Source organism: Dermochelys coriacea, chromosome 8 (assembly GCF_009764565.3).
Source record: "Dermochelys coriacea isolate rDerCor1 chromosome 8, rDerCor1.pri.v4, whole genome shotgun sequence".
Taxonomy (NCBI): domain Eukaryota; kingdom Metazoa; phylum Chordata; order Testudines; family Dermochelyidae; genus Dermochelys; species Dermochelys coriacea.
In genome coordinates this window covers 30,911,391-30,926,108 of record NC_050075.1, presented here as the reverse complement: position 1 = coordinate 30,926,108, position 14,718 = coordinate 30,911,391, and the positions used below count along the sequence as shown (strand labels likewise).

Sequence of the window (14,718 nt, the reverse complement as noted above, 5' to 3'; positions counted from 1 at the left end):
AAACAGGCTTCAATGGAGATAGAACTTTGCCAAACAGGAACGAAAGCCTTGCTGTTCTCTAATGAGTCTGTACTAGGGGTGCAGGGGGCACAATCAGGATAATCCAAAAAGAAGAGTTAAATGAAATTAGAATAGTTGAGTCAGAACACTTTCCTCTTGCTGGGAAAAGAAAACCAAGGAGAACCAATATTTCTATAGAGACCAAAAGCCTTGGAGTTTTGATCTTTCTTTTCTATATCTATGTGCTATCTAGGCCAACAAAGTAGTGCAGGAGAAATAAAAATTATTCCCATAAATTAAAAATGTTGCTTGATTTTATTTAGTCTGCATCCACCCACTACCCTCCTTTACTTCCCAAACCCTCCATTTATCAGATACACTTTCCTCCTTGGCTTCCTCCTCCCTTCAAACCCATAGCTGACTTCTCTAATCCATCTTTTCAACCTCAAAAATGCTACACATTTTAACTGCCTTCCATTAACCCATGAAGTATTAATGTTACTTTCTCCAAAGCCTATTGATGTTGCTTCATCAGATAGTCATCAGATAGGGCACCTCTTTCACATCCAGCTTTAAGTGCTTCCTTCCCTTCTAGATAAGACAAGATGGCCCCAACAGAGGCCCGAAACTCCAAAAGCCATTATAACCAATTTGGCACTCTCAGGCCTTCCCACTTTTTGACATTCCTGCTCATTCCTCCTCACCTTTCTCCTAGATAAGGGATGTGGGAGTCAGTATTTGTGACTAATTTACTTAAAATCAGTTGGACAATAAGCTCATAAGACTGTTTGGGAGGGGAAAGATTCTACTCTAACTACATTGGAAGCTCACAAATTGTGCCCCCCAAACCAAAACATTCAATATCTGAATTATACCACACAAGCCAGAAGGAGAATCCAATAATTACCTTTGCGTTCCTTATATTTCTTACAAGTTGTACGTGCACTTAACTGAACCTTTGCAACCTTTTCCACATGCATTGAAACAGACAGTTGTCACAATTTAGTTTGTTAGTAAGCCCACTGTCACCCATTAAAAAGGTACTGTAGTAACTAATGCCAATACTAAGCATCATCTTCTAGCATTTAAGTCCCTCTTCTCTCCCCTAACCAATATCTGATTTTGTCTTGCCATATCCCCCTCTGTTCTTCTCATGACAGACTTGAGGCTGCCTTGATTTTCTTCTTATCCCAGTCCTTTTCCATGCTTCTGCATATATGTAATGCCTCCAGGAATCCCACTTCCCAAGCCACAGCCTCTTCATCATGCAAAACCTTACTACCCCCTGTCCATGTAACCTACTAATTAAAATGGAACCAGCAAGTTCTTCCAACCCAGTGATGATGCAGTCTTACAACCCATTGTGCTTTCTCAGTATATCCTTCTATTATTCATCAGATCTTCTCTTAATTTATATTTTAAAGCTTCTCTAAATAGTGTAAATATAAAACAAGGTAGTTATGAAGTGCAGTGAATGAGACTTGAGTTTTGCAAAAAAATATTGTGATTGCGCCATTTTAATTGCCTCTAATTATATCCACAAAAGGAAGCAATAAAGAGGTTGCACAGAAATTTTTACTTCTAGCATTTCTTAACTTTGACCTCACAACCATAACATTCCTTCAGCATAGTTCTGTATCTAATTTCCATATGCTTTGTAAACAGTTTGTATTATGTTTGATTGTAGTAAATATGGTTCCAATATAAAGCATTATGCTGTACCATGAACAATGCTAAATAGAAGCCTAAGAAAAAATATTTCAGAAACAAGAGAGGAGGGGAAAAAAGGGAAGTTTCTGAGGGGGGACTATAAAGGAGACAGTCAGCATTAAAGGGAGTGGCTCACATTCCTGCAGCAATTATTTTCTGGCAAACTAACTTGCCCTACGGGGAGCTATATGCAATATTAAGTTTAAAGACTGAGACAAGAACACAGTAAAGAGAAAAGTAGTAAGTCAGCTGGACACCTCATGGAAAATGAACACTTTTTAAAAAGAAATTTAGCTTTTTTTCCCCCACTCAACATTCTATTCCACCCTCCTTCCAGAATGGCTTCACTCAGCAATCTTCTCAACATGGCTACACTCTATTGTGTGCAGAGCCTGACCTGAAATATCAGAAAATGCTGGCTCTCTCTAGTTTTACTTGCATAAACTTTTTGACCAGTCATTAGAGCTCAAATGAGTAATATTAGCCTTCACATGATTTCTGTGTACCCACACATGCTCCCACATGAGAATATTAACTTGAATAGAAAACAGAATCAGCAAACAGAAGGTAGCATTTCTTTTACAAAGACAAAAACGTTGGACCTCTGTACACAGTGCTAGGTCTCTATCATTACTTAAATTTTGAATAAAACGGTGAAAGTTTTAGTAATTTTGACAAATTAGTTTTTAAAACAAGTTGTTATTACATAATCCATTAAAACATGATGTTGAATAATAAAAAGTCATTTGAAAGCTACTGGTAATCTTTTTTTGTGAAGTGCAAATTTTAGGTTATTTATTATTTTAAGTCTTGAGTTTTCAAACGACTCCTGGAATGCAACCCCTAAAGCCCTGCCATAGTTAGTTTTGTATGGCAGCCTCAAACAGACCACGAAAAGAAGCCTCATATTGAAGCCTCTGCAAATTAAGTTTGATCTATCATGGTTAAGTTAAAGATATACAAATCAACACACTGATATTTTGAACAACAGTAAACCTTAAATATCAGTTATTCCCAAGATCCAGGTTCATGATTCTAAGAGTCATTTTCATTAGCAATCATTTTAGCCTTTTTAAAGGATTTTGAAAAGTTGAGTGTAGGCAGCCGGAACTGAGGAATTACACTGCATGCAACACTGAGAAAATAGATTAAGAAGTGGATAGCATAGTTCATGCAGCGAAAGAAAACAGATGCAGGTCTGCGCTGATTACCATAAGCATACACACAAGATGACACTGACCTGGAGGCAACTGGAGTTAGAGAGTTATTTCCATTTCTTTTACTTGAACCTTTGGTGTTATCTTCTTTGATTTTAACTCTTTTCCTGTCCTTCTCAGGTTCAGCCCTTAGCTGTGTTGCTGGAAGAGGCGTGTAGTTCATTGATGCTGGCACAAGTACATATGGTCTTTGAGGGGCATCACTTGCCTCCAAGTTCTTGGAACTTATCTTTCTTTCTTCCTTATTTTGAGATGAAAAGTGAGTAGTTTCTTCCCCTGTAGCATTTTTGCTATCTACAGGTTCAGCGATCATGTCCACTGGAATCTTCTCCCTCCTTTTTATGCTTTTAGGGATTTTAATTAATTCTAGAGAAGAATGGTAGTTATGTTTGTATACAAACATACATGTTGGTAATTGAAATAAACTTACATGTTCGTACAATTACTGAAACCAGCAAGATAGCATTGAACCTATTTAGGTGACAATTTGTTTAATTCAGACCGTCCCAAGATGTTTAACTGACTCCATGCTGATGGTGCTATCAGACAGTGACTTTTTAGTAACATACATCTAAGTGTCCCAAAAGACTTAAATTCAAAAATCTAACTGGTACATCTGCTTTCCTTCTCTCACCTCTATTTTAAAATTTTCACCAATCCCTTTTAAGCAGATATACCTAACTGCACACACCTCATTTTTGTGTGTTCTGATTCTTCTGACATTTGGGCTGCTATCCTGGTAGCTAAAACTTACTGATGACATATTGCTCAAATGAACGGTAAGTGCTTCTTTTAGGCAGAAGGAGCTACCTCCCACAGTACTCCTATTTCCTAACTTTAGTTTCCTTTCTTCATGACCACTGACTTCTTCCACATTTGTTTCACTACATATCTGCCTATTATCTTTGCAGTACTCTTCATGTGTGCCATAATTTCATCTCTAGGTGGGCAAGCATGACCTCCACCTACCCTAGGGCTTTCCAACACCTAACTTTCAAAAATGCTGATTTTTATTTTATTTTTTTTCCAATCGTTATGAAGCGTGACCACATCAATCTATCTTAAAAACTTTTCTACTTTGAAGGGACCTGGAAGCCAGGAAATTTTCAAGTCGGTCAAGGATTTGCTGCCACCTGCTTAACTCATCTAGCAATTTGTTCTGATGCCCCCTCGCATCCTTTTACCACTATTGGTGTGAAGATTTGCGGTAGTTTCCAGACTTGTTGCGTTTTCCACATTTTCTCAACTACTGTGTCACCTGAAAGCATCTTTCTTGCATATGCCTCTGTTTCTCACTGCCTGAAAGACTGATTGAAAGCTTTAATTTATTAGCCATATAAGGAAAGAACTTGCATCATATCTGTTTTCAGTCAGTGTGTGTTGTAATTTTACAAGGCACTTGGTTACAGCTGGTATGAAAAATGCTTCAAATATTTTTATCGCAACTCAAATTCTAGTAAACTTTCTGGAGATGCAATCTCAGAATTCACACCATTGACATGCTTCAGCAGAAAACCTGTTCTGTTCTTTTCAAAACAATTTTTGATCCTCCCCACTCGGTCACAATGGTGCAGCACTCCCACCTTGCCCTCTAATCTAATCTTTCAGTGTACACATCTCATCTGCTCCAAGAAATTCATAGGAAGATTGCAATTGTCCCAAGACAATTAAAAGAAAAAAAAAAACACCTGAGGATTATACAGAGATCAGCATACCCAGCAGCTTGAAGCTAATGAAAAATTTAGAAATAATCACAACAGTTTTCATTGACACCGAACTAGGCTTTGCTTCACTGCTGAAACAAGACAACAGTTACATCTAAAAAGCCATTTTAGCTGTAAAACATTCTTGCAGGCAACAGAAACTAAAAAATGTTACCAACACTTCCTTTTTAGAGATAGCGTCTTGGACTGGCAGAGATCTGAGCTTGCTCTTCTCTTCCTGCCAGTACCTGAGATAGCTGACCTCTCCCTGGACTCTGGGACTCCTTCAAATCCCCATTGTAGGATTAAATCTCAGATAAACAATTAGCTGCATACATAAGCTTTGTAGTGGCCACACAGTAGCACCCAACAGGCTTCTCAGGAAGGCAGACTCTGGAAGAATTCACTCACAATAAAGGAACTACTGTGTCATTCTGACTTCTCCCCAGATTGAACTATGATGGGAAAAAAGTCAAGGCTTAGAGTTTGAACAAGCACTGACATGGCAGCCTTGTCAGACTGAACTAGCATGTACTCCTTTCTGGCAAGATTTTGTGAATTCAAGAGAGATTCAACCTGACCACCATTTTCTAGTGGAGGAGAAATGTTTTGTTTGCCAACTATGCCATATTGAGTAGAAGAGGGGGGACATATAGAAAGGAAGGAGTTCAACAGGTAAACCCATTCAGTAAACAGCACCACAAAAGATTTCATACTCAGTGGATGTCTATACAGTCCATGACAGTGAGCCTCCCATTCTGGGTCAACAGACTCTGGCTCAGGCTAGCGCTCTAAAAATAGCTGCGTAGACAGCCCTTTGAAGCTGTGGCTCAGGCTGGAGCTTGGGCTCTAAAGGGTCAGAAGGGGTGGACTGCAACATAAAATTTGCCTTTAAAAGCTAGGATAATAATGGGCAAGGTTAGAGTGCTAAATCACTGCTTTGTACCCATGACTGTGGCAGATTCTCTCTAATGAAGGAGAAAGTTACATGGTCAACCTTCACTTTCAAAAACAACTCTGAGCTTCTTCAGAGATCTCCACAAAGTGATGTGCAGGCCAAGTGTCTGACTGGTAAAAAATGTTAGCATCCAGAGTTTCCATCCTGCTTCAAAAGCTCCATTCGCTATTTGCTGTGAATTTCCATGTTTTAGTTTCAGAATTCTATAGTACATGTATAGCTATATATACACGCACACAGATTTCAGACTTGTGAAATTAAAAGTCAGTATACTGGTTCCATATATTCATTTCAATAAAGCAATGTTTTAAAAATCACAGCTGTTCAGCAACTTACAAGACAGCAGGATGTTTTACAGTCACTTGTTTAAGTAGAGTGTTTATGGTCAGGTTGAAGACATCTTTTTAGTTGGTTGAAAACTCATGCCTCAACAAAAAGCTAAGCTATAGCAAAAGAGGCTCAAGTATTTATTATGTTCAACTGTATTAGTGATCAGAAATAGTTACCTTCAGGTTCATACTTCATTTTCAGTTCGTCCAGCATAACTCGCAAGTTCATGTTCTCACTTTGGCAAACCTGCAGGTGCCTCTCATTGGCAAAAAGCTTCCTTTCTACCTCCAGAACCCTCTGGCTCTCATACAAAGCTTTCATCCTCTGTAAGGATAGTTCGTTTCTCAAAGTTTCGGTCTCCTTACTGGGAAGGAAAAGGAATTGACCAGTTTGAAATTCACAAGAGTCAAATTAGGTAAACAATTTACAGTGAGCTTTCAAAGCTAAAGTATTTGGTTGCTCAAACCCTCTTAGAACAATTAACTGCAATTGGAAGCTCCTCTAGGGAGCTTTGAAAAATCCCAACCCAAAGTTGAATTTTGAAGTCTCTTCATTTCTAGAATAGGAATAATAGTTTAATTAAGGGAGAACACAAGCTACTTAAACAAGCAGTTATCTAACACTGTAATGAAAATTATACAATACAACTTTAATCAGAGAATCCTCCCTCCCAAATCCCAACCTGTGCATGGACAAATAAGGTTTAGTTTTGTATTCAAATTCAGATACTGTACTTTCAATGTTTGGACGGGGAGTAGTCCATATGAGCTAAATACTTAAGACTGGGGGACAGATCTCTGGCTGACCTAAATTGTCATCGCTCCACTGAAGCCGAGGCTTTGCTCCTCTGCATACAGTACCAAATTGAGTCATTTTAGTAGAAGAGTATACTACTGTTATATCTGTATGATCTGGACTTCAAACCAGAAGGAAGTTCCCAGTAATATTTTAGATACTCATTTCAAATTGAAGAGAACATTTTGTAACATGTAACCTTAGACTGGGCGTGGCAATGGCATTAATTTATATACAGCTAAGGATGAAAGTAAATCCAAGGACATCTAGAACTAAAATCCAAGAAAATAAAAACTAAGAAACCCTAGAGTAGTTGTCATAAATATAAAGGGAAGGGTAAACACCTTTAAATCCCCCCTAGCCAGAGGAAAAACCCTTTCACCTGTAAAGGGTTAAGAAGCTAAGACAACCTCGCTGGCACCTGACCAAAATGACCAATGAGGAGACAAGATACTTTCAAAGCTGTTTTGAGTCTGATTACCCTGTAAGGTATTTACCATCCTGATTTTACAGAGATGATTCTTTTACTTTTTCTTTAATTAAAATTCTTCTTTTAAGAATCTGAATGCTTTTTCATTGTTCTTAAGATCCAAGGGTTTGGGTCAGTGTTCACCTATGCAAATTGGTGAGGATTTTTATCAAGCCTTCCCCAGGAAAGGGGATGTAGTGCTTGGGGGGATTTTTTTTTGGGGGGGGGGGTAGGGGAGACGTTTCCAAGTGGCACTTCTCCTGTTATTTTTGTTAGACACTTTGGTGGTGGCAGCATAAAGGTTCAAGGACAAAAGGTAAAAAGTTTGTACCTTGGGGAAGTTTTAACCTAAGCTGGTAAGAATAAGATTGGGGGTGTCTTTCCTGCAGGTCCCCACATCTGTGCCCTAGAATTCAGAGTGGGGAAGGAACCTTGACAGTAGTAGTAAAAGCCACAATGTTTTTCACAATCACATCAATAATGCAGATTTCAGTTTCCTGGACAGAGAGACTAACATAAAAGATTAAAAAAACCAAATGATGAAAAGATGAAAATGAGCATTCTAGGTGTTAAAGAAGGGGCATGCTGAAACCAGGGTGTTAGGCTTCAAAGGGATCCTAGAGGGCATCGTCCCTGGGGAGGCACTCTATGCCACTGAGATAAAAGCTCTTCAGTAACATGGAAGGGATCTGTAGCCATGGAGAGAGCAGAGGAGACTTTAAGATAACTCATTATTACATCCTCTCTCAATACCAAGGGTCAGGGCCATAAGCCTCTGTGTCAGAGAGGAAAGCATCTGGGTGGCTGACGGTGCCAGCATGCCTGGCACTGGTGCATTTAATACAGACTGGGTAGCATTAAAGGGAGTGGTACCAATGAGGCTAGCTCCATAATGACCAATGTTGAAGCACTATGCTGAGGTGCTCCAATGCCCTGGCCTCTGTACTAACAACAGTTAACTCCAAATCTCAAGACTGCACCAGAGCACATTTGTCGGGGATATGGGATGCCCCAGACAGAACAGACATCTCATGTATCCATCATTTTTTGGAACTGCTGCCTGGCAAAAGGGGCAATACTTAAAGCCAGAAGACTTAAAATAGATCATTCCCAAGTCCTGGTACTGGGGAGGAGAATTAACAAAGCAAAACAAAATAAGGAAGTTAAAACTTCCAAATAATAAAATTATCAGAATTTTACAAAACAGGCTGGTATCATAACTGACTGTACTCAAAACTAATATGCACACAGCTAACTGTAATTTAAAAAAAGGATGTGTAAAAACCATGGGCACAGAGGAGCTCCATCTCAATCACAGGTGGTGAGAAATAACCGAGGGGCAGTTGGGGCCACTCTGTCTTTTGTGCTACTGGTACACGCAGGACATCGATGACCTAAAGATTCCAATCTTGAGCATCTGGGGTCCATGTGCACCGAGAACAGAATACATGTGGACAAACGAAGAAATGGCAGAGCGCAAGACAGCTCTAAGTTGATGTAGATTACAAGTATTTTTTTTAAACATTAAAACAATACCTAAATTCTATTTCTAGGCTTTAAACCTCCACACACTTACTTGGAGTTCTCAAGTTTCATTTGAAGCAGATCTGTATAATAGCCATCTCCAAATTCTCCACCTCTTGAACTGCTACTAGAAGATTTTGATTCTTCCATGTTCTCATATAAATTCTGATGCCAGGGAAGAGTTTAAAAAATTGTCAATTAGTGGCTTTTTCAGAAGTGCATTAGTTCTATTCTTACAGTTTTCACTGTCCCATCAACATTTTAATACAACTGCTGCAGAAAAAGCTACCTGATAGGTAGTCTTTATAAATGGATTTAAACTTGAGGTAGCAAGAGCTTCATTTCATTTGAGTGTTTTCATCCAAAATTTTGTCTTAGAGAAGCAGCCAGAACTGAAAAAGATCCTCCTGTCTCAAAGGTACACAAAAAGCCTTGATTAAAAAGTTACCCTTCCTTTTCCAGTATAGCATAAGCTACCCAAACATTCTGTAGATTATTAGTGAAAAAGAGAATTAAAAAAAATCTCTTTGTTGATACCAGAACTGAGAGAGTCACAGTATCAATTGCCCCTTGGATCCCCTTCTTGAACTCTGCGAGGGCATCCATCAGTGTCTCAAGCTTCTTAGGCCTCACCTTTCTCAAAGCAGGGACCTGCATCCCTGCCCCTCCAGATTGGATATTTAGGCTTCCAGCTGTCCTGCAAACCAGTGCATTTATCCCAGCAGGTCTGACCTTAGTCTAGCCCAGAGGTCAGCAACCCTTCAGAAGTGGTGTGCCAAGTCTTCATTTATTCACTCTAATTTAAAGGTTTTGCATGCCAGTAATACATTTTAAGGTTTTAGAAGGTCTCTTTCTATAATTCTGTAATATGTAACTAAACTATTGTTGTATGTAAAGTAAATAAGGTTTTAAAAATGTTTAAGAAGCTTTATTTAAAATTAAATTAAAATGCAGAGCTGCCTGGACCGGTGGCCAGGACCTGGGCAGTGTGAATGCCACTGAAAATCAGCTCGTGTGCCGCCTTTGGCATGCATGCCATAAGTTGCCTACCCCGGTCTAGCCCTTGAAGTTCTCTCTCTCTCTCACACACGCACATGCACCGAATACCAGTGACCAGCTAGCCTTTACAAAGCAAAATATATTTATTTTAAAGTGGCAAGTGACGGGGAGAAGACGAGATTTTACCTCTGCATACAGCACTGCTGAGACAATGGAATATTGCATCCAGTTCTGGGGTCCAAATTTTTTACTTTAAGTTAGAGAGGGTGCTGAGAAGAGCTACAAAAGTTACTCGAGGGCCAGAGAAAATGCTTCACAGTCAATGACTTATAAATCTCTGTTTAGCTTATCAAAAAAGATTGAGAATGACTTGATTACAGTGTACAAATACCTTCACGGGGAGAAAGATATAGGGTACCAAAAGGCTCCAATTTAGTGAAAAAGGGATAACAAGAACCAAATAATTGGAAGCTAAAGCCAGACATATTCAAATTAGAAAACAGACATTTTTAAACAATGAGAGTAACTAGCTATTTGAAAAAGCTACTAAGTAGTAGCAGATACTCTTATTTCTTCAAGTCAAGACTAGAAGCCGTTCTGGAAGATATCCGTTAGCCATACATATTATTGTGCTCAATACATATGAAACTGGGTGAAATTTAATGGTAGTCTGTGATATGTAAGAGTGGTCAGACTAAGGGATAGAATGGTCCCTTTGGCTTTAAAATACAAGAATAAAAATTAGAGTTGTGGCACTCTTTAGGACTTAAAAGATGCACACAATAGTTGTAAAAGGGAGACTGTTACCAACCTAAATAAGAGTTGTGAGCACTGTTGAGATTATATGGAATTACAAATAAGAGTTTATATTAAAAGCCTCCTCTCATATTTTGAAGAACTTTTTTGTCCCACATTACAAGATTTAAACTTTACAGGTTTATTTTGTAAAATACGTACCTTAAACTTCTCCAGTTGCCTCATTTTCATTAGAAGATCTTCTATTTCACCATTCTTTTGTTCTAACATTGACTGCAAGCGTTCTAGTTGCTCAAGTTCTGCCTGAGAACCTTTCATCTGCAGCAGCGTAGCCATTTGTAGCTAAACATCAAGCAAAAACCATACCAATGTTAAGACTCTAAGAAAAACCTTTCGGAACCCGTATCCTTACCCAGAAACTTAGGGGACTGCAGTCCTAACTCAGCAGCTGACATTCACTGCAATACTTTAAATACTTTTCTACTCCTACAAGTACAGAAATGGCATTAAGTTATCTCAAATTGTCATATTAAATATGCTCTTATACAATAAAGATGGATTTTTAATACTTGCTGATCTATCCAACTCAACCTGGACTAGTTTTCAAGTCATAACTGTCCTTATTGGGCATTACCTAGTGACATTCTCCAAGCCTAGTTACATACTCAGTGATTCCTCTGTAAGCCCAGCTAAAACTTCATGAACAATTGTGTTGGTTATACACAAGAAAGCTACAAGATGCTTGTTTTGTATGGCTAAACAAAAACAAAGCAGTAAAAAAAGTAAAAAAAAGTAAAAAAAAGAAAGGAATCCTTCTAGTATACGCAGGGAGCAGACCCAAGAAGATGCCTTTTTGTAGTCATTTAGCCAGAGCAGTCAACCATCAAATTCAGACATTAGGTGTCCAAAATGCAAAATGAGTCAAAAATCAAAACTAATATTTATAATGGTGAAGTATCAGAAAGTCTTTTTGAAGGCTGGCTAGCCATTTTAGTTACTCAAACATTTGCTGGGAATGCAGAACAAGAAATTTCATCTCAACTGTTATACTGGGTGCATATATGCACCAGATGCTTATCTTAAGTATGCAGAAGTTCTGCAATAATTCTTTTCCTAGTCTTTTCTCTTTTGGAAGAGGATTGTTTTAAGCTTATTTCTGCACCCTGGTAATACTGTGGAGGGAGTGTAAGGTTGGAAGTTCCTATCCCACCCATAATCATCATCCCACCTACATGGTGGTTGAGTACTTTCTGTGCATCCAGTCCCACTCTTTCCCAACTCAAATTTGGTCCCTTCACCTTAAGATAATGCACAAATCCTGGCTTCCAGGCTGTCTTCAGAGTTTCTTGTGGACAACTTTCCCCTAGAGTTTTTCCTGGAAGATGGGACAACTATGTTCTAACTCAGGAGGGTGCACAATAATTGATGTTTAGATGTGATAATATCCTAACTTGCTTGTCAGTTAAAATTAATAAAGTACTCAACGTTTGAGAAAAGGTATTGTGAATTGTATGATTGAGTTGAGCATTGGGACAGGGATGACAGATCAGAAGAACAAGAAAGCAATACACAGTAAAAGCAACAGGATTAGAGGAAAAACAAAACAAAAACATGCTTCGTTCTTGGCCTGACCTGCAATGCATAGGCAGCCAACATTACTGCCTATCTCTAATAAGGCACAGAAGAAAATGCTTATTAGAGTACAAATAAATTCCAACATTAAGGCAAAAGGACAACAAATGAGTATTGGGGGTGAAACAAGGACAAAAATAGGATAATTATTTTGCATGCTTTCAAAATCTGTATTGAACGACTGACAACAGAACAAAACAGCTACTACAATGAAGTAGCTTTAGTCTAACGTTTGATTTCTTGGGATGACTGATAATATTTCTTAAGTTACCAATAAAATATCCTTAACAATAAATTAAGTCTTCATGTGATACTAAACCAAAACATGGACAAAATCCTCAGACATATTCTGTTTGCTATTTTTGCATGAAGACTACTTGTACTATAGTCCGTGGAATCAAATTCCTAACCCGTTTTCTCAAGCAGTGTCTTGTCAGACCCCAAGGAAACCCTGGAGTATTACAATAATGGTCATACCTTCATTCTTTGCAATTGTTCTCTAGTGAATGCATGCTGTTTTTGTAGTGATTGATATTTTACTTTCACACTGATCAGCTGACGTTCCATTTCTGCCCTACGGTCCTCCACCTATAGAACATTGTTAACACATTATTACTATGGAAATCATAATGATGGTCAATTGGATGCTAATTTTTAAGAAGTTAAGGTAAGAACATGAGGTTACAGTCATCACCAGTGACAGTTCTGGAAGAGTGACTTCAACAACACACTTCATGTACTTCTAAGGCATCTAAAATGAATAGATATTGCCTTACTACCAGGAGCAAGGTCAATGGATTGCAATAGAAATTTTAGCCCCTTGTGCTATAGCTACACAAGTAAAGTAACTCCTAAGATCCCTTAGTAGTACTGTACATGTAGATTTGCCTACTGACATTAGTGCAAGTTGTCATGAAATTTTTATATACCTAAAAAAAGGTCTCATGACAGTTACACTAATTTACAGAGAGAAGTTGGAACAAAACTACAACATGGTACTCCCATAAATGCCAAGTAAGAATATATGATCCCCTTCATACGATTGGATTATCCGATACTTATATGTCTCAACTACTAAGCCAAACAAACACAGGCAGGCCCTACAGGAGGTCAGACACAGCCCCATCAGTTAACTTCCCAAATACATTAGATAAGAGCATCCAGCTGAATATTCCTTCCCAACTTATGGTTTTCATTTAGCTTAGTATAGTAGCCAAAATTACACCTCTAACCCTCAAGTTTTTCCAAAGTGGTCCAATTCAGTTTTATTAATGTTGCTACCAAACTTAACTCCCACACCACTTTAGAGACTAGAAACAAATGTCTACTACTCAGTCCCCACAAACAGCTCAACATCTACAGTAGTCTTTGTAGAGTGTCACATTTGATGCCTCTGGAACACAAATACATCAGCATTTAGTGTGTAACTGAAGGTACAAGTTTATAGTGATTGAAGTATAAGTATTTATTGCTCTTTCCAATTAACACATTCTGCAATAATTGTGGCATAACATACCTCTGCAAACAGAGAATTGCCTTTACTGGTAGGGTCCAAAGCCTGAAGCAGTGCATGATCCAGCTGACCTTGGAGTGCCTGGTTAGCTTCACGAGCTTTCTAGATTAAAGCCAAAAAAACAGTCAGTACAGTGTCTGTTTATATTACAGGTCAGAACTATAGAGAAATGTTTTCAAGGACAACAAATGAGCTAAGTGCCTCACTGTTTTTGCTGGAGCTTTACTATTCAGCTCAAACCATTGGAAGAGTTCTTCCAAAACTGTAAAAATACTCCAGCAATTGATTATTAGCAATAAGACAACTCATTTGCTACAACTGTCATTAAGGCAAGTATGTCTAATTCTCCCTTTAGAGGAAAACAATCAGTTTGTTATAAACTGTACTCCAGTTTTTCAGGCTACCACAGTGGATACAATGAGAGAAGATGCCAGCAGAAAGGTATCAGGTGATTAATTTTGCCTTCTACATCAGTTTTTCTCCTCATTCAAACACTACTGGGAGGTAGTGAGCACAGAGTAAGAAACACAAGCAATGGGGCAGGAAGAAGCAGCAGAATGGATAGGAAAAAAAAAAAAAAAAAAAGCTAGAAATGGGCATGCCCCCTATAAAGCCTGAGCTTTGTAATTTAAAAAATTAAGAACCAGTGTGGTATCTTCCCACTAGAGGATGCTTCTGCAGTGGAATGGACACCTACTCACTAAATCTTCCACATATACCTTCCTCACATCACTAGGGACCTTTTCCTTCTCTGTAAATAGTTGCCCAATTGCCAAGCGTGCAAACTGAAAGATTTTAAACACCTTCCCTACAGCAATTGGAGGCCCTAAAGACCTGGCATTTTGGATGGAATGATGAGCAGGGTACAATCTGAGCGTGTACTCCATCTGTTTAAGTTATATCTTCAGACTTCTAGGAATGCTCATTCATTACCACCTTCCAGAGGGGCCACAATAATGTAAAGTAATGAGAAAGTTATTTCCCAGGAACTGTAGAAAAAAAAAAAAAACTGGCTTTCTAGAGGTTTCTAGAGCTATAACAACCTCTTCCTCACTGCAAGAGCAATGTGATCCTCATATAGTGGAATTAATTTCAACACCTCCTCTTTCTGA

At 38.5% G+C, this 14,718-nt stretch overlaps 1 protein-coding gene across 8 annotated transcripts in view; it reads right to left on the bottom strand.

Annotated features, from left to right (window-relative positions):
* SPDL1 (spindle apparatus coiled-coil protein 1) overlaps positions 1–14,718 on the bottom strand; it is a 49,071-nt gene that overhangs the window by 14,709 nt on the left and 19,644 nt on the right. For 5 of the 8 annotated variants that reach the window (XM_038414126.2, XM_043490674.1, XM_038414122.2 and 2 more), the window contains 6 exons: positions 13,610–13,708; positions 12,571–12,681; positions 10,663–10,803; positions 8,759–8,871; positions 6,095–6,282; positions 351–3,293 (listed from right to left, as the gene is read on the bottom strand). In XM_038414126.2, coding sequence (XP_038270054.1) covers positions 2,746–3,293; positions 6,095–6,282; positions 8,759–8,871; positions 10,663–10,803; positions 12,571–12,681; positions 13,610–13,708 — 1,200 coding nt within the window. In that variant the 3' untranslated portion in view covers positions 351–2,745. Of the gene's footprint in view, positions 1–350; positions 3,294–6,094; positions 6,283–8,758; positions 8,872–10,662; positions 10,804–12,570; positions 12,682–13,609; positions 13,709–14,718 lie in introns of those variants that run through there. The other 3 variants (XM_038414130.2, XM_038414123.1, XM_038414127.2) reach the window with 1 other exon arrangement.